We start from the raw sequence: 17,555 nt of genomic DNA on the forward strand, positions 1-17,555 counted from the left end.
CAGGATGCATTAGGTTTTAAATATGTTCCTGGGTTGATTTCGACTCAGGTTTGAGTCAGGAGAAGGCACGATGACGCGCACAGCCGTCGCCCTCAGTGTCCCTTCTCCCCTCTCCTTTGTTCCGTTTCCACATGGACGTCTCCCTGACCTGACCCAGAATCCCAGGACTTCCTGCTCTCTGAAAACTGGGAGGAAAGCCCAGGATGGCAGAGCCATGAGGGAGACACACAGGGTGATGCCTGAGGGTGAGGAGAGGGGGTGGGGGGCTCAGGACTGAGATCCAGGTGGGCTGAGGGGGAGCCTGGGGTGGGGGAACCATGAGTCCTGACGTGGTCAGGTGTTGAGAGCTGGAAGCACAGCCACATGGCCACTCTGGGGTGCTGGGGCACAGCCACGTGGCTGCTCTGGGGTGCTGGCGCACAGCCATGTGACCACTCTGGGGTGCTGGGGGGCAGCCAGGTGGCCGCTCTGGGGTGCTGGGGCACAGCCACGTGGCCGCTCTGGGCTGCTGGCGCACAGCCATGTGACCATTCTGGGGTGCTGGCGCACAGCCACGTGGCTGCTCTGGGGTGCTGAGGCACAGTCATGTGACCACTCTGGGGTGCTGGGGGGCAGCCAGGTGGCCACTCTGCGGTGCTGGTGCACAGCCACGTGACCACTGTGGGGTGCTGGGGCATAGCCACATGACCGCTCTGGGGTGCTGGGGCACAGCCACGTGGCTGCTCTGGGGTGCTGGGGCACAGTCACGTGACTGCTCTGGGGTGCTGAGACAGCCACGTGACTGCTCTGTGGGTCTGTAGCTGCTCACTGGAGCCTTGGCCGTGACTCGAACAGAGTCCAGGTGGCTGGGAAGAGCCTGGGAGAAGGGAGAACAGGCGGGCAGGTGGGCAGTGAAGGAACTGGAGACAGAGCAGGGTCTCAGGAATGGGAGTCCGTGGGGGGAGCCCCACGAGGCCAGGAGGGCCCCTGCGGGGAAGCCCAGCACCCCAGGCAGGGGCTGTGCCACAGCGCCCCCTGCAGGCCTTTTTGCCGGTCGGCCTGCGGGCGTCACCTGGCCCCTCCTTGAGCACACTCCGTTTCCCTCTGGACGGGGCTCCCACGCCCAGCTAGGTGGGCCGGAGGGGCCTGGTGCAGCTGGTCAGGGTCAGTCCTGCCCTAGTGGCCCCGAGGCTGTCCCAGCCTGGGCACAGTGAGTGGGAGTGGCGGGGACGCCTGTGGGCTGGTTGTGGCCCACCGACCACCCTTGGCAGCCCCTGGTCTGTCTCCAACAGGCACCTTACTCAGAGCAGGTGCCCGCACGGCTGGTGGAACCCCTGTGAAGGGGCCACTTCCTGCCCCACAGGAGACCTCCCTCTCTTGGGCATCTGCAGGGATGAGCTGGGGCTCCTGGACGGGTCGGTCCCGGGGCCGGGGCTGAGGCTGAGGTCCTGGAGCCTTCACACGGTCGGTGTGGACACCCAGCAGGCTCTGGAGCAGGTGGCGGCTTGCATCTTGGGCCGCGAGCTTGCTCTGCCAGGCGGTGAGCGGCGTCCCTGAGACGCACGCTCTCCGGGAAGCCCAGCAGTTCACGGTGAGGCCAGGGGTCCGCTGGCGACCGGGGCTCTGGATTGCAAGGCCATCCGAGCAGAGCAGGCACACGTGAAGCTCCATCCCCGCCTGGCAGTGTCCTCGGAGCTCTCTGTAAAGCATCTTCTCCCGTCCCTGGTGACGAAGACGGCTGCGGAGTAAAACGCTGGAGAAGCGGTCGTAGCCGCTGCCTCTGAGTGCACCTGCAGTCCTGACGGGCTCATTCCTGTGGATCTCTGGCATGTGCACGGGCTGTGTGGTCCCTGCCTGCCTTCAGCTGCCGGCGCCGCTGTCTGGGGAACAGCCGTCTCCTACGGAAAGGCGCTCTGGGGAATTCTTTCAAAGACGATCATCCCTCTGTATCCACAGGGAACTGGTGTCTGGTCCTTCCCGGATAGCAACATCTGAAGATGTTCGAGCCATTTACATAGAGGGAAGTGATGTCTGCACGTCCTCCCGTGCACTCAGAGCCGTCTCTACATCGCCTGTACCCCTAACACAGGGCACACGCCGTGTGCCTATCAGTACTGCGTTATTCAGGGAATGTGTATGTGCGGCGCAGACTTTTTCTAAATATTTTCGGTCTGTGGGAGGCTGGCTCTGTGCAGGGGGCCAACGGGAATGAGACTGACACATAACGCTGGGGGTCTCCTTTGGTGCCACGGGGAGTTGCTGTGTGCTCTGCCCTCTCCTGGGGGCCTCCCAGCAAAGCCCTCCAGGATGGGACCCTTAGCTCCTCGAACCCCCTGTTCAGAGGGCGCACGAGACACGTAACAGGGTCAGCTCCTGGAGACACGAGGCTGGGCTGTCATCTCTGTCCCCTGCTTGATTTCAGTGGAAGCCACCACCCTGCTCCCGTGTGGCTTTGCCATGGGCAGCACAGCCCTCGGCCCTGGTGAGTGAGAAGCCACTGCCATGGTGATGTCCAAGGGCAGCTCTGTAGAGTCTGAACCAGAGATGAGCCACGTGGCCATCCAGAGACAGCTCTGCAGCCTGCTCTCTCGGGGGCAGACCGGAGGTCATCTGTGGAACCAACGGCAGGTGACAGGTGACTTCTGTCCCCTCATCTTGGGTGGCCACCGCTACCCAGTCCACGGGATTCCACAGTACTGCGTGTCAGGGCTGGGCTCAGCAGGTCCTGACCCCATGCTCCCCACTGCAGGTGCACGGGAGCCTGCAGAATGGGTAGGGGGTGGGCAGTGGGGGCACCTACCCCTCCCTCAATACCCACGCATCCTGGTGCCCAATTTCCAATCACCCCACGCAGAAATGCACGCACATCGGCCCGGCTCCAACAGAGACCGCCAAGAACAGACACACGGCTGGCGCCTCCACTGGGTTGTCTCTTCTCCGATCCATTCAGGAAAGCAACACAGAACAGCCGGGGGAGGGGCGGGGTGAAAGGTCACTTGGGGAAGGGCCACGTGCGTGTCTTCAGTGTCTACACTGTCCAGAGTCTCTTTGGCTCGGCTGATTCTTGGCCCAGAGGGGCTTGCATGGTAGCCTTGGAGGTCGTCGGAGAAGCTGGTGGGCAGCGAGGGGCCTGAGGCTCTGGCAGGCGGGGGCCACACGGGCGGATGCTTCTTACCGGGCCGCCGGCCACGGAGAGCAGACAGCGAGAGCCAGGGGAGGGAAGCCGGCGTGGGGCCAGGTCGCTGCTCTGCCTGCTCCCTTCAGGGCTGCTGGGCCATCACGGGCTTCTACAAGGCACAGACAGCACACGTGTGAGTGTGCATAGATGAGGCTCAGAGACACACGTGCCCCACACGTGCATACCAGCACAGCACACACAGGCACGCAGCATACACACCGGAGCACGCAGGGAGACCCAGACACACAGGTGTGTGCAGGTGTGTGCACATGTGCACCGACCGTGAGCACGCACACACATGGGCAGGTACATGTGTGGGACCTTTAAGAGGCGGGGCCTAGGTGGTGGGGGCACGGCCCTCGGAAGGGAGGAGGTGGCGCTGGCAGGGCCCCTGTTAGTTAGGTGGAGGTGAGCTGCTGGGGGCCCCTCAAGCCCTGTCTGGCGTTGCACTCTCGCCCACCTGAGGCCGCCGGCACCAGGCCCAGCCCCTCTGGCCTGTGCGCTAAATAAGCCCCTCCTGTTTGCAGAGTGGCCTGCCTCGCAGATTCGGGTATGGGAACGAGACAGGAGTGTTTGGGCCCTGACGGAGGTTGCTGGGCACGGAGTCGTCCTGTCCATCCCAGGACCCGACCGGGGCCCTGTGACCTGAGAGGCCACGGCACCTGTCGGGGAGCACTGGGGAGGCCGCCCAGCAATCACGCAGGGCCCCGTGGCCTTCTCCCTGCCAGAGGCCAGCCACATGTGCCCCGTCCGTGTGGCTGGAAACGGGGCCTCCTGTGTTCACTCCCCAAGGGCCTGCCCCAAGTCAGGAGCCGGAAACTCAGTCCGGGACTCCCAGGTGAGTGGCAGGGACGCAGATACTCAGCCATCACTGCTGCCTCTGTGGGTGCGCAGGTGGGAAGAAGCCGGATCAGCACCCACATGGGATGTGGGAAGAAGCCGGATCAGCACCCACGTGGGATGTGGGAAGAAGCCGGATCAGCACCCACATGGGATGCAGGAAGCCGGATCAGCACCCACGTGGGATGTGGGAAGCTGGATCAGCGTCCACGTGGGATGTGGGAAGCCGGATCAGCACCCACGTGGGATGTGGGAAGCCGGATCAGCATCCACATGGGATGCGGGAAGAAGCTGGATCAGCGCCCACGTGAGACGCGGGAAGAAGCCGGATCAGCACCCACGTGGGATGTGGGAAGAAGCTGGATCAGCGCCCACGTGAGACGCGGGAAGAAGCCAGATCAGCACCCACGTGGGATGTGGGAAGAAGCTGGATCAGCGCCCACATGGGATGTGGGAAGAAGCTGGATCAGCGCCCACGTGGGATGCAGGAAGCCGGATCAACACCCACGTGGGATGTGGGAAGAAGCCGGATCAGCACCCACGTGGGATGTGGGAAGAAGCCGGATCAGCACCCACGTGGGATGCAGGAAGAAGCCGGATCAGTACCCACATGGGATGTGGGAAGAAGCTGGATCAGCACCCACGTGGGATGTGGGAAGAAGCAGGATCAGCGCCCACGTGGGATGCGGGAAGAAGCCGGATCAGCACCCACGTGGGATGTGGGAAGAAGCCGGATCAGCACCCACGTGGGATGCGGGAAGAAGCCGGATCAGCACCCACATGGGATGCAGGAAGCCGGATCAGCACCCACGTGGGATGTGGGAAGCTGGATCAGCGCCCACGTGGGATGTGGGAAGAAGCCAGATCAGCGCCCACGTGGGATGTGGGAAGAAGCTGGATCAGCACCCACGTGGGATGTGGGAAGAAGCCAGATCAGCACCCACGTGGGATGTGGGAAGAAGCTGGATCAGCACCCACGTGGGATGCGGGAAGAAGCCAGATCAGCGCCCACGTGGGATGCAGGAAGCCGGATCAGCGCCCACGTGGGATGTGGGAAGCCGGACCAGCACCCACGTGGGATGTGGGAAGCCGGATCAGCACCCACGTGGGATGTGGGAAGCCAGATCAGCGCCCACGTCGGATGCGGGAAGCCGGATCAGCGCCCACGTGGGATGTGGGAAGCCGGATCAGTGCCCACGTGGGATGTGGGAAGCCGGATCAGCACCCACGTGGGATGTGGGAAGAAGCCGGATCAGCACCCACGTGGGATGCGGGAAGAAGCCGGATCAGCACTCACGTGGGATGCGGAAGTCCTCACCGCTGTCTGAACTGCTGAGCCCAACGCCCACCCTGGGGCAGCCTCTGAGCCCTGCACCCTCCCAGCCCAGTGGAGGGATGTCCACTGCTCCGGGTCCGGGGAGAGGTCCTCATTGGCCAGAGAGCCTGTCCTTCTTCCTGGAGCCCCACCCACTTCAGGGAGAGCAAGGCCAGGTCCTGACCGCCCTGATTTTGCTGTCGTCCTCAGTGGAGTCTCCCGGAGCCTTTAAGAAATGCTTTGCTTTCTATGAAGGCGACGCGAGCACGTTTTGCTGTAATTCCCAGGTTTCCTTCCGTATTCCTGAAGACCTGACGCCAGTCGTGAACCCCACTGGTTATGGACTTTTAGAGGGGAGCAAGCATTACCGTGAAGATGGCGCTGGCCGCTCCCCTCCTCCTGCTGGGGTTCCTCTGGGTCAGGGAGCCACGGTACGGGGACTTCCGGTCAAGAGAGACCTCATCTTTGCCTGGGAGAGGCAGGGAGAGGAGGGGCGTCAATCAGAAGCCTCCCCCAGGCAGGGGTGTGGCTGAAAGTAGCATTAAAGGGGACCTGGCCCCAGCCGAGGGGACCAGAGGACTACACGTGCAGATGGACATGTGCTTGCCGGCAGCTGGGTGCACGCTCAGCTCAGTCCCACCCTCCCCCGGCTCCCAGCAACCTCAGCAGCTTGTCCCCTCGGCCGCAGGGCTCCCGACGTGGGCAGAACCCAGAGGTCTGGCGTGCACATGGCCTCCCCTTTCCTTTCACTCTGTGACATGGGCTTGGGACTGACTCTCAGGACAGGTGCCTGTCAGCCTCCGTGGGTGGAGCTGGGGCTGGGCCTCAGGTCTGCATAGACACCAGCCGTTCTCATCTTGCCACAGGTGCCACAGGTGCCACAGGTGCCACAGGTCATGGCTCCCTGGAGCTGACCGTGCACCCCTGTCCTTGACTTGGGTCCAGGGATGCCAGCTGCTGGCCCAAAACCAGGCAGGTGTCAGAAGTGAGCATTCACAGGGCGGGAGCTACCGGACGCCAAGAGCCAAGTCTCTCCCGTCCCCTTCTGCTGTGAGCAGCCCTCTCCATTCTCGGCAGGTGCATCTTACCTAGGTGTCACCCATGTGTCCCTGCCCCTGAACAGCCTCAGGGAAGGGCCTGCCTGGGCCAGGGGACCCTCTGCCAGTGTGGGGCTGGCTCTGGTCGACTGGGGGACAAGCACTGAGGCCTCACCCACCAGGCTGGTGATGGAACGGGAGGGGCCATCCGACCCACTGCCCCTGAACACTGGCCTGAACGTGGGCGGCCTCTCGGCTGGACCAAACGCCCTTCACAAACCTGCCAGCACGAGGCCCACGTTCATGAACCCCCACAGCTCTCGGCCGTGGGGTGTGCTGTAATCGCCCTCGAGGTCAGCACGGGCACCCCAGGAGCCCCCGCTGGGAGCCAGCCCCCACGTGGGCCGTCTCTCTCTCCTGTGGTCCTGAGTCAGGGCCAGCTCTGTCCTGGATCGACCCAAATGTGTGCCGGGAGTTCAGCCAGCGACAGAGAGGCGGCTGGCACAGAGGAGGGGCGGGCAAGGGGACTGCCAAGATGTACTTAGTGCCGTGGGAGCTGGGGAGAAGCCCGGGTGGGCATGGACAGCTGTGCTCTGGAACCCACGTCTGCCGGAGCGTGGGTGTTGTCCCACAAGGCGCACCCAGAGTGTGCACAAGCGGTGCGGGTCCGCCAGCTGTGGCGAGATCCCACTTTCCTTTGCAGGCAGCTGGAAGCCAAGGGGGATGAGGGGCGGCTGCCTGTGAGGCCCACGGCTGTGGTGGAGTCTGACTGGGCTCAGGGGTGGTGCTGAGATCTGGGGGAAGGGGGGCGCCGAGGCGGCACAGCAGTGGAGGGCGGGGGCTGTGGTTGGGTTGCACACAAACGCCCCATGCCGGGCTCATGCCGGGGAGCCTGTGGGCCTCACATCCCACTTGTCCGGGACAAAGCTGCTGTCCCTGTCACCACCAAGACTTCATTCAAGGCTAAAGGACGAGCTGTACCCTCTAAGGACAGGGGCCTGTGCTGCCGCGGGACAACTTAGACTGGAAACCGCAGAGGACACTGTGGCTGCCATCACTGCCACCATCACCACGGCCACCATCACCACGGCCACCACCACGGCCACCATCACCACGGCCACCATCACCACAGCCACCATTACCGTGGCCACCATCACCACGGCCACCATCACCACAGCCACCACCACGGCCACCATCACCACGGCCACCATCACCACCACTGCAGCCGCCATCATTGCCACTGCCGCTACCACTGCCACTAGTAGCGCCCTTTGTGTGTTTATGGCAAAGGCCCATTAATGAGCTGCTCACGCTCACTGCTCTCGGGCCTGGGAGGGTTCTTGGGGGCTGGTGTCACCGTGTCCTTCAGGTGGCAGGGAAAGCCAGCCTTACCGAGTCCCCACCCCCAGGCCTGCATGGGGCCAGGGCGGCAGCTGGGCTCACCTTGACCTCTGGGGGAGTACTTTCTCCGCAGAAGGTAGGGCACGGTCTCGTCCTGGAAGGCAGAACCTGGGGTCACGGCTCAGTCGTGGCACTCATCAGCCCCCCCCCCCACTCCGCTCCCCGGCTATTCCACCGCCCACCGTCCTTGCAGACCCAGAGACCCAGGGCAGCGGTGCCCTGTTCTCCGTCAGCAGCTGAATCAAGTCAGACCTCGGAATGTGAGACGCCCAGCATGGGGGAGTGGGGAGCGGGCGCAGGCTCGCCCACGATGGCGGGTGTGCAGGCATGAATGCCCCAGCTTCCTGGGCCCGAGCAGGAAGACCTGGAGACGTGAGCCCTGCTGGCCCCAGAGCTGCCTGGGGAGCGCATCCCAGTCTGCCTGATGTCAGAGGCTCACTCTCCCCACCCCCAACCCCTCCTGGGCTTTCCCAACACGCGCCCGGACACAGCCCTCGTCCCAGCATGTACATTCCAGCCCCGCCCCTCCCCGGCCTCGCCAGTCTGCAAAGCTCGGGCCCATCTTCCTCTCTTGGTCTGGACCACACCTTGGCTTCACCAGGAGGCTCTGTATCCGGGTCCTCTGGACGCTTGCTGGGGGTCCCGAGAAGCCGGGGCACAAAGATCTGGAGGACAAGGGAGAAGGTTCGTGTCGCGGCAGCCTTGTTCACCAGCCAGCTGCCGGCAGAGTCAGGGCACTGGACGTGGGACACACAGCCCTGCACCTCTTAGACGCCTGCTGGAGAGGGGGCTGGCGCGGCTGCCCCTGCTCTCTGCGCCCACACCCTGCCGGGGCTGCCAGAGCTCCAGTAACTCTGGGTCTCAGGTGCACGGTGATGGTTCGTGCGTGTGTCCCAGCCGCCGCACAGGCTGCACTGGGGCTAGAAGGCACTGCTGATGCTCTGAAAGCCAGGTTGGCCGGGCTTCCTGCATCTGCCGCCAGCCCTCTCCAGGCCCCCTCGGGAGGACCTGTGACTGCCCTGCCACGTTCCCCGCCGTGAGAGCTCTGATGGCTCCTCGCAAGGGTGGGAGAAGGGTGCTGGCCTCAGAGCACTGGGGCGGGGCCCTGGGGGGCCTCCTGTGCATGCGCTGTGGTCACGCCCCTCCCCAAGGCTGAGCTGGGAGCCCTCTGACAAGAGGCTGTCATTCAGGCTGCTGCTTTGGGTTTTTAAACCCTGTGAGTGTGTTGAGTGTGTGTGTGTGTCTGTGAGTGTGTACATGTGTGTGCACATAAGCATGTGTATGTTTGTTCATGCATTCGTGTGTCTCTGCATGTACATGTGTTTTGTGTGAATGCATTGTGTGCCGCTGTGTGTACAAACATGCATACACGCACATGTGTGTATTGCTTGCATGTGTATTCATATGTGCACACACATGCATGTATGTGTGCACATGTGTTCATGTGTACGTGTGTTTTGTGTGTGTAGGTATGTGTATGTGTGTATGGGTGTTTGTGTATGTATGAGTGAAGGTGTTTGTGTATGGCTGTTTGTATGTGTAGGTGTTTGTGTGTGTATATAGCTGTGTATGTGTGTAGCTGTATGTGTGTGTAGCTGTTTGTATGTGTGTGTAGGTGTATGTGTGTATAGCTGTTTGTGTGTATGAGTAGCTGTTTGTGTGTGTGTATAGCTGTTTGTGTGTATGTGTATCTGTGTAGGTGTGTGTGTGTATAGCTGTTTGTGTGTATGTGTATCTGTGTAGGTGTGTGTGTGTATAGCTGTGTGTATATGTACCTGTGTGTATGAGTAGCTGTGTGTGTGTGTGTGTGTGTGTGTGTTTGTGTGCGTGGGCAGGGGCTGAGGGCACCTTCTTGGTGAGAAACACAGGCGGGAGAGATCCCAGCGGGGCAGAGCTCAGGAACAGCCCAGCGGGACCAGGCAGGCAGCTGGGGGCGCGAGGCCCCGGCACCCGCCCCACTCACCGGGAGGTTCGATTTCCTCCGGGGCTTTCCCGAGGGCTTCACCGTGAGCCCCGCAGCCCTCAAGGCAGCAATCCTGGACTCGATAGCGGACACCTGGGACGGACGGAAGGATGGACGGACAGACAGAGAGATGGCTGGAGTCAGCTGCCACCCAGACGTCCCACCCGGAGCCCGTGTACTCCACTCATGAGTCTCCCCGGGGGCATGCGCCCACTGCCCTGGCTCCCACGGCCGTCAGCAAGGGGGTGGGTATTCCTGCTGCCCCCACCCACCCCAGGCAGGAGCGGAGGAGTCCTGTGCACTTCTGGAGGCAGATCAGGGCTGGGGGAGGGGCAGCAGCAGCTCAGGGCTTCCCTGACCCAGCACCGCCCCCAATGCCATTGGCAACAACCTTGCCCTGTCTGTCCCCTCACCCTTAGGCCACGCTTTTCATGGTGGCCAGAGGAAGCTTCTGGAAGCAGAAGGCAAGCCTGTCTCTCCCCGTTCAGGTCTTCCTGTGGCCCCACAAATGTTCCTCGGGGGTCTCTGCCATCGGCCCCCTCCAGGACCGGCCTCCCACACTCTCCCCTCATCCCTGTGTTCCAGCCTTGGGTTGCTGCTGCTGATTCCCGGACACCCCAGGGCCTTGGCACACGCCACCCCTGGCCTCTTCTCATAGCTGCCTCTCATCACGTTCCCTCGGCAGCCCCGCCCCCATCTGCCCGCAGCATCATCTTCCCACGGATGCTGGCCATCCACCCTCTCCCACCGAACCCTCAGCTCCACGGCGGCAGGAGCGGGTCTGAGCTGCTCAGGTCTGCCCTCTGGCCCCCGATGCTGGATGCACCCCAGGGATTCACAGAGGATCTGCAAGCCAGGGAAGAGTAACGGAAAGCGAGGAGCTGAGCCGGAGTCGCCCCCGGGATGTGGGCAGCTCTGGGACTCGTGTTCCGAGTCGCCCCCGTGATGTGGGCAGCTCTGGGACCGTGTTCCGAGTCGCCCCCGTGATGTGGGCAGCTCTGGGACCGTGCTCTTCCTCCCTGGGAACTCAGGCTGCTGAGAACGGCCCGAGGCCGGGCAGGGGTCCTGCTGTCCCAGAAGTCACGGGGCGACCCTGGGAAACCAATGCTTTGGCTCTGACCTTTGACCTGTGCACTGCGGGCGCCCCTCACCCAAACTCAGACCCTGCGTCCACAGCGCAGGCCCATGGGGAGGCCCTGGCCAGAGCCTCCGGCTATCCAGGGTCTAAGCCCACTTCTGGCCTCTCTTTACGGGCTGCAAGCAGCCGTTTCAATCCTGAGAACTCTGCCTGCCTCCCACTCAGTGCAGCAGCGTGGAGACGCAGGGGCCTGGGAGGAGGCAGCCATCCTGGACCCCAGACGCTCTGTGCGAGCCCCACAGGCCGACTGTCACAGCCGGTGCACCCCGCACACCCGGTGGCTGGCACCCGTCTTGGTGACACCCGGGACTGGGCTACCTCGCTCTCTGCCTGCTGAACCTCGGAGGCCGCGGCCGCCACCCTGTCCTCCAGCGCCGACAGCTGCTCGTCTGTGCTCCTGCTGGGCTGGGCGGGGCCCCCGGCGCCCTGAGGGCTCTGTCCCCGGCCGGGCGTTGGGCCGGCGTCTGTGCACACCTGGGAAAGAGAGGGACAGCGGCTGACCCCCGGCGTGAGGGGCTGAGCCCCGGACTCGCCTCTGCTCCTCCCCCGGATGCCCCTCGCTGCCCCTCCAGGGCTGGGCTCCCCGTGAGGCCCCTGTCAAAGCCCCAGTGACCCCCGCAGTGGCTGCCTGCTTAGTGGCAGTACCTGTGCTGGGTCCTGCCGGGACCGCGGGGGGAGAGCCCCGGCGTGGTCCCCGCCGGCCGGCTCTCCCTCTTCCTCCTCCTGGTCGCTGACATTGCTGGTCAGCTCCTCCAGCCTTCTCCTGAGGGCCTCCTCCTCCGTGTCTGCCGCTGAGTGCGGCCCGGCAGCTGGGGGCTGAGAGAGCGGGAGAACGGTTGTCCACGGAGCTCCGAGGCCGGCTCCGGAGGGGGCCGCCCAGAGGCCCTGCTGGAGCCCCGGCCTCCGCCCCTTTCTGTGTCCCACGTGTCCCAGGCCTGCAGAAAGCAGCTCTGAGGGGAGGGCTCCTGTGAGATGTTGGCTGCACCCACGGCATCCAAGACCCAAAACCGTTTATATTCTGTTTTGCCTTCCCCTGTTTAAGAGCGTTTTTACTGTGCTAAAATGCATGGATGGGGGCCGGTGCTGTGGCGTAGCAGGTGAAGGCGCTGCCTGCTGTGCCGGCATCCCATTTTGCCAGTTGGAGTCCCGGCTTCTCCACTTCCGCACGCTCCAGCTCTCTGCTATGGCCTGGGAAAGCAGCAGAAGGTGCCCAAGTCCTTGGGCCCCTGCACCTGCATGGGAGACCTAGAAGAAGCTCCTGGCTCCTGGCTCTGGGTTGGCACAGCCTTGCCCATTGCAGCCATTTGGGGAGTGAACCGGTGGTTGGAAGACCTCTCTCTCTCTGTCTCACCCTCTCTCTCCGCAACTCTATCAAATAGGCAAAATTAACCTTAAAAAAAAAAAATGCACCACCTCCAGCAGTATCGAGTGCACAGTTTCGCCCGCCCGCACTCACGGCATGGTGTGGCCTCCCCCCGCCAGCATGAAGCCCTCACCCTGCCTGACCCTCTCCCCTGCCCGGCCCCGCCCTCCTACTCCTCTGCAGACCGGCCCGAGCGCCGGGGTGGGGGGGAAGGGGGTAGAGGAAGGGAGCGACACCTGCAGTGTCTACAGGGGACCCGGGCCAGTCTCCAGTGAGAAGCCTGGGGTTCCGGCAGGCCGTGGGGTTCTGGCAGGCCGGGGGGCTCGTCTGGGGACCCCGTGACCCCTGCTCAGGTGACAGCGCTTCCTGGAGGAGGTGTCCTGGGCGAGAAGGCTCCCTTGAGCCCTCTCTGCTCTTGTCCTGGGCTCCCTGGCGAGTGATGGGCGCTAAGACCCCCTCAGGAGAGTGTGGGCCTCAGTTTTCAGATTTGTAACCTGGGGAGAGCAATGTCTATGTGACAGGCTTGGGGTCAGTCTGATCCTAAGACTCCCAGAGCAGAGGAAGGCGGCCTGCGGTCCCTGCTGGCCCTGGGCACGCGGCTGGCCCTCAGGCCTCCCTTGCCTGCCCCATCAGAGGTCTGAGCCCCGAGCAGGGGTGACCCTCACAGTCCAACCTAGGCCTCCTCCCCACGATGGGCCCCACCAACTCCTGCTCAAGTTCGCCAGACCTGCTTCTCCAGAGCCTGACGCCAAGACAGGTGTGCAGCTACAGACTCGGAGCACTCACAAGGCCTCCCAGGGGCCAGGTGTGCTGCTGTGGCTCTGCCGGAGTGGAGGGCTGAGCCCCAGTCTGCCTGCGCGCTCTCAGACAGACAGACAGACAGGTCCCGTCCTGGCATTAGGCCAGGGTCTGCTTCATTCTCTCCCCGCGAGGCTGTCCTGTTGGGCTGCTGTGGTGTGAACGTGTTCCCCAGAGCTCACGGCTTGGGAGCCTGTCTCCGGACCCAGCAGCGTGCAGACGGGAGGTGCTGACCTTCAAATGGGCGAGGCCGTTTGTGACAAAGCCCCTTGGCCCTCCCTCCCCCTTCATGCATGACCTCCTGCACGTCTGCCTTCGGCCACGGGATATTACAGCAAGAAGACCCTCACCAGCTGCGGCCCCTCAGTCTTGGACGTCCAGTTTCCAGAACCCTGGGCCAACCAAATGGCTGCTCACTACAAACTGCCCAGTCTGTCGGAGTCTGTGAAAGCGGCAGAGTATGGGCTACGACACCTGCCGATGACCGTTCTCGAAGCGGTGCAGACGGACCCCGGGGCGGAAGGACCCAGCAAGCCCCCGGGGCGGAAGGACCCAGTGAGCCCCCTCGGGTCCTCCTGCCCTGTGGAGGCTGTTACACCTGCTCCGAGCTCTCTCACACCCACGCTCAGGGCACTGTGGGAGGGTGGCTGGCATCCGGCCTGGGTGGGTGCAGATGACCTCAGGTGGGCTGTGGGGCCGGGGGGCCGCCCAGCTCTTTGGGCATCCCAACGCAGCCAGGCGTCTCCCGGGAGCCGTGCCGACACCGCAGCATCTTTGACAAAGGGGCTGGGGGAGCGTTCTCCTTGCCGGCCCGGCGGGGTTCCCTCGGCGCAGGGAGAGCTGCCGGTGCTCTCCAGGCGGGTGAGCTGGGTTCCACATCGCACATGCGCAGATCCAGCTCAGATCTGCAGCAGAGGGAGCGAGTCGGCGGCCCAAGGACCCCAGCCCTCCCCCCAGCAGGGCTTGGGGGCGCAGGATCCCCAAGAGCGGAAGGCAGGCTCAGGCTCCTCCTCCCGCACAACCTGGGAAGTTAGCTGTGCGACCCGTTTCTGACCTGGAAGGTTCTAGAACAGCAAGCAAAAGCTGAGAGGGGCCGGGAGAGGAGCAGGGGGAGCGGGAGGGAGGCATGAGTCCAGCGGGGGGATGACAGCTTCAGCCTGCCTGGGACGCTCGCTCTGGAGGGCCACGGTGGTGTCACCCCAGGGCCGCACTGCCCAGCACAGGAAGGCGAGACTTCGTCACGCCACGGGGCTCAGACTGAAGCCACCAGGCAGCAAGAGCCTTGGGCGCTCGCGGGCCAGGCGGCTCTGCAGGTGACCCTACAGCGGATCCACTTCCTCAGCCTTGAGTCACCCGACTCTTGAGTCACCGAAGCCTATTAGCTCCCAGACCGAGGAGCAGGAAAATCGATCCTCCCGGCGTCTGCGGCGTCTCTGCGGCCATTATCTCATTTGCGGCTCGCCTGGTGCTGAGAGGGGGAAGTGACGCCCACGTGGTTCTGCTCTGCATGGGAGGTAATTCGTTTGATCTCCAGAGCACCCGGGGTGTTGAATGGGAGAAGAGCATAGGCTGGGACATTAGGGTTTCCGCTAGAGTCCAGCCCACACCGCGGCTCTGGCCGCACTGGACACCCACAGCGCAGCGATCAATACCCCGGGAAGGGCCAGGCCGGCCTCTGTTTCTGCCAGCTCCGTGCACCGGGTGAGGGCAGAGCCCCGGCCCCGGGAGAACTGGCAGGACTTCATCCCCGATGGAGACGACAGTGGGCAGACACTGCAGGGGCGGCCGGAGCAGGTCGCGGCTGAAAAGCCCACTCAGGGCACCCGGCGCTGCCCTACAGCCAGGCCCCGGCACTCAGCAAGGAGGCGGGGCCGCGGGGCCAGCGGGGACACAGCAAACACCCAGGGTCCTGGCTGCTGAACAGGGCCGCTGCGCCCCCTGCAGGCGGGCACGGGGCGTCTCCTCCCAGGCGCTCCCGGGACACCTCACTGTGGCTGCGGAAACAGCAGAAGAAGAGTGGAAGCAGAAGCAGGGCTAGGGAGAGCGGGAGGTGACCCAGAAGCTCGATGGCTCTGCTCCTGACCAGGCAGGATGCGGGCCGCCTCCACCCGTTCTTTCTGTACTTCCCACGTGTAGATGGTTGCAATGGCTAAAACTCAGGCGCCAACCTGCAGCAAGGCAAACACCACAGGGGACAGCGCCCCGGCCTCCCAGACCAGGGGAGGGCAGGAACTAGCCCTGCTCCAATTCGCAAACTGATCTCCTGTTGCAAAGACAGCAGGAGGCTGTGTTGGGATAGAACTGACATGGGCGGTCTCCCCGGACACATGATGTGTGACCAAAGCCCTTCCTTGGGGACCATCCCCTCTCATTGCGGGAGCATGGGGTGACCAGGCGTGTCTGCCCAGCACCCTCCTTTGTCTGCAGTCTCGTGGCTGTCGGCACTGGGCACATGACATTCTGGCTTATTGCTTATTCAATAATAAAACAGTTTTCTTTCTCTAGTATCTGCCTTTGTGGAGGGTGTTCCTGGGTCAGGAAATGATTTTAGCTTTTAAAAGAGTTCGATTCCCTCGCCGGCAGCACCCGCCGTGGCTGTGGCTGCGTCACGCAGCCCTGGCATCTGACCTGTGTGGGTTGCAGGGTCTGGAGTCCTGTGCTTTCAACCTACGTGCAGCAAAACCACACCTGGCAGCTCCCAAGTCCAGGGGTTCACGGGGACCACCCTGAGTGGTCCCTGCTGGCGCTTCTATGGGGGACTGAGTGAGCACCTGCAACCTGAGCCTGGCCCTGGTGGCCGTGGTGGCCCTGGTGGCCCCGGTGGCCCTGGGCCGGGCTCCTTTCTCCTACCTCTTCCGCCTCAGCCCTTCCCACCACCTGCTTGGCTTTCTCTGGGCGTGAGCGGCTCTCTCTGGAAAGTCTTTCCTGATGGTCCCTCTTCTGGAAGGTTCTACCCATGAACACCCACGCAAAGGCCAGCCGAGAGGGGCTGGGACTGCCCAGGTTATTTGTGATGAGCCGTGGGCATGGGCACGTCCGTGAGCCTGGGCTTGGAGTCTGTGCTGGGGGTGGGCAGGTTGAGAGGCTGGAACTCGGGGTCCAGCCCCGGCCTCCCGGTGAAGACCCCTGCGAGTCTGCCTGGGTTGTCACTGAAGTGCAGGACGCCACTGGGCCTGTGCACGCTGACTGCGGTCCAGCACCCACGGCTGCCTGGTACCATTGGCGTGGGACGGTGGCCGCAAACACAAGGAGACGGCCCACAGACAGGAAGCGCAGAGGCGATGCCAAGGGGCAGCGAGGATGCTGGGACAGCAATGGCGGCTGTGACAGCTTTTCACTGAGCCACTGGAGGTGCCCCATTATGGGCCTGATGCACACAGACGCCGGGATTCTAAACCGCTTCTTTGTAAGAGGCGAGAGACTCGAGCCAGATCCGCAGCCAGAGAGAGCGAGAGAGCAAGCGCCCATCGCTCGTCCTCTTCCCAAATGCCCACAGTGGCTGGGCTGGGCCAGGCCAAAGCTGGGAACTCAGCCCAGGTCTCCTGTGTGGGAGAATCCAGCCACTGCCTCCATGAACAGGAAGCTGGAGCCAGGAACTGAACCCAGGTACTCCGATATGGGGTGCAGGCATCCTAGCCAGCATCTCACCCCTGGGCCAAGTGCCGACCCCTGGATTCCAATCTTTACCCCACTGCTGTCAGATGCGGGACCCGGGAGATTCTCAGCTAGCTGGGGCGCCTCCGCCCTGCCACACCGGCCCCTCGGTGGGCTTGGTTTCCTCTCTCTCTCCTGTAGCTCCCACAACGACTGCAGAATGTGCCCTAAAGGCACTGCCCGGGCCTCGATCCTGCGCTTCCTCGAACAGGAGGTCGGCAGTGCATCAGGCTGGTGACCCCCGTGCCCTGCGGCCGGCCGCTCAGCTCCCCGGGACACTGGGCCCATGCAGACAAGAATCTGTCGCCCTGGGCCACTCTCCTGAGCGACAGCCCGGCTCGCCCTGGCCAACGATGCCAGGATTCTGGGGTCCCTGCTGGAGAAGCGAGGGCCCTGGGGAGTAGCCCTTAGGGGGCGCTGGCCTCCTCGCCTGCCTGCTGGCCACGTCCTCCTACCTGCACCCTGTCTCCCCGGGTCTGTGTCCAGACTTTTCCTGAATGTCACAACCTCTGGTTACTCTTCCCACCTGATAGCCAGGGCCTGGCCTGGGGGCCCCCGAGGGAGGCCCCACAGACGCACCCCCGCCCCTCCTCTCCTTTCCCAGGGGGAGCTCTGCCTTGAGGTTTCTCGGTTACACACATTCGGGTGTTTCCTGCAGCAAAAGGCACTCGCTCAAATGGAACCAGGGTCACGGCTGGGAGGCAGGGGGGCACTTGTGGCACTGAAGGGAATCTTGTGATGAATTATTTCCCACACCAGTGTCTGCAATGTGACAGACTCTCGTGGATTCCACACGTGCTGAGGGTTCTACGTTGAATTTCCTTAGAGCCTCCGTTAAGCCTGCTTCAAGTCACAGGTCACTTCCTTTTGTCGTAGAAGACACAACCGT

At 63.4% G+C, this 17,555-nt stretch overlaps 1 protein-coding gene across 3 annotated transcripts in view; it reads right to left on the reverse strand.

Moving 5' to 3' along the window:
• MLPH (melanophilin) overlaps window positions 1–17,555 on the reverse strand; it is a 41,180-nt gene continuing 23,625 nt past the window's right edge. Inside the window, exons 9-15 of one of the 3 annotated variants that reach the window (XM_070069867.2) lie at window positions 11,497–11,667; window positions 11,170–11,325; window positions 9,714–9,806; window positions 8,338–8,415; window positions 7,793–7,844; window positions 5,681–5,781; window positions 1–3,266 (exon numbers count right to left, since the gene is read on the reverse strand). In XM_070069867.2, coding sequence (XP_069925968.2) covers window positions 3,240–3,266; window positions 5,681–5,781; window positions 7,793–7,844; window positions 8,338–8,415; window positions 9,714–9,806; window positions 11,170–11,325; window positions 11,497–11,667 — 678 coding nt within the window. In that variant the 3' untranslated portion in view covers window positions 1–3,239. 3 annotated transcript variants of the gene reach the window in all.

This window comes from Oryctolagus cuniculus, chromosome 3 (assembly GCF_051225735.1).
Source record: "Oryctolagus cuniculus isolate XC-2025 breed Fujian yellow rabbit chromosome 3, ASM5122573v1, whole genome shotgun sequence".
Classification (NCBI taxonomy): Eukaryota; Metazoa; Chordata; class Mammalia; order Lagomorpha; family Leporidae; genus Oryctolagus; species Oryctolagus cuniculus.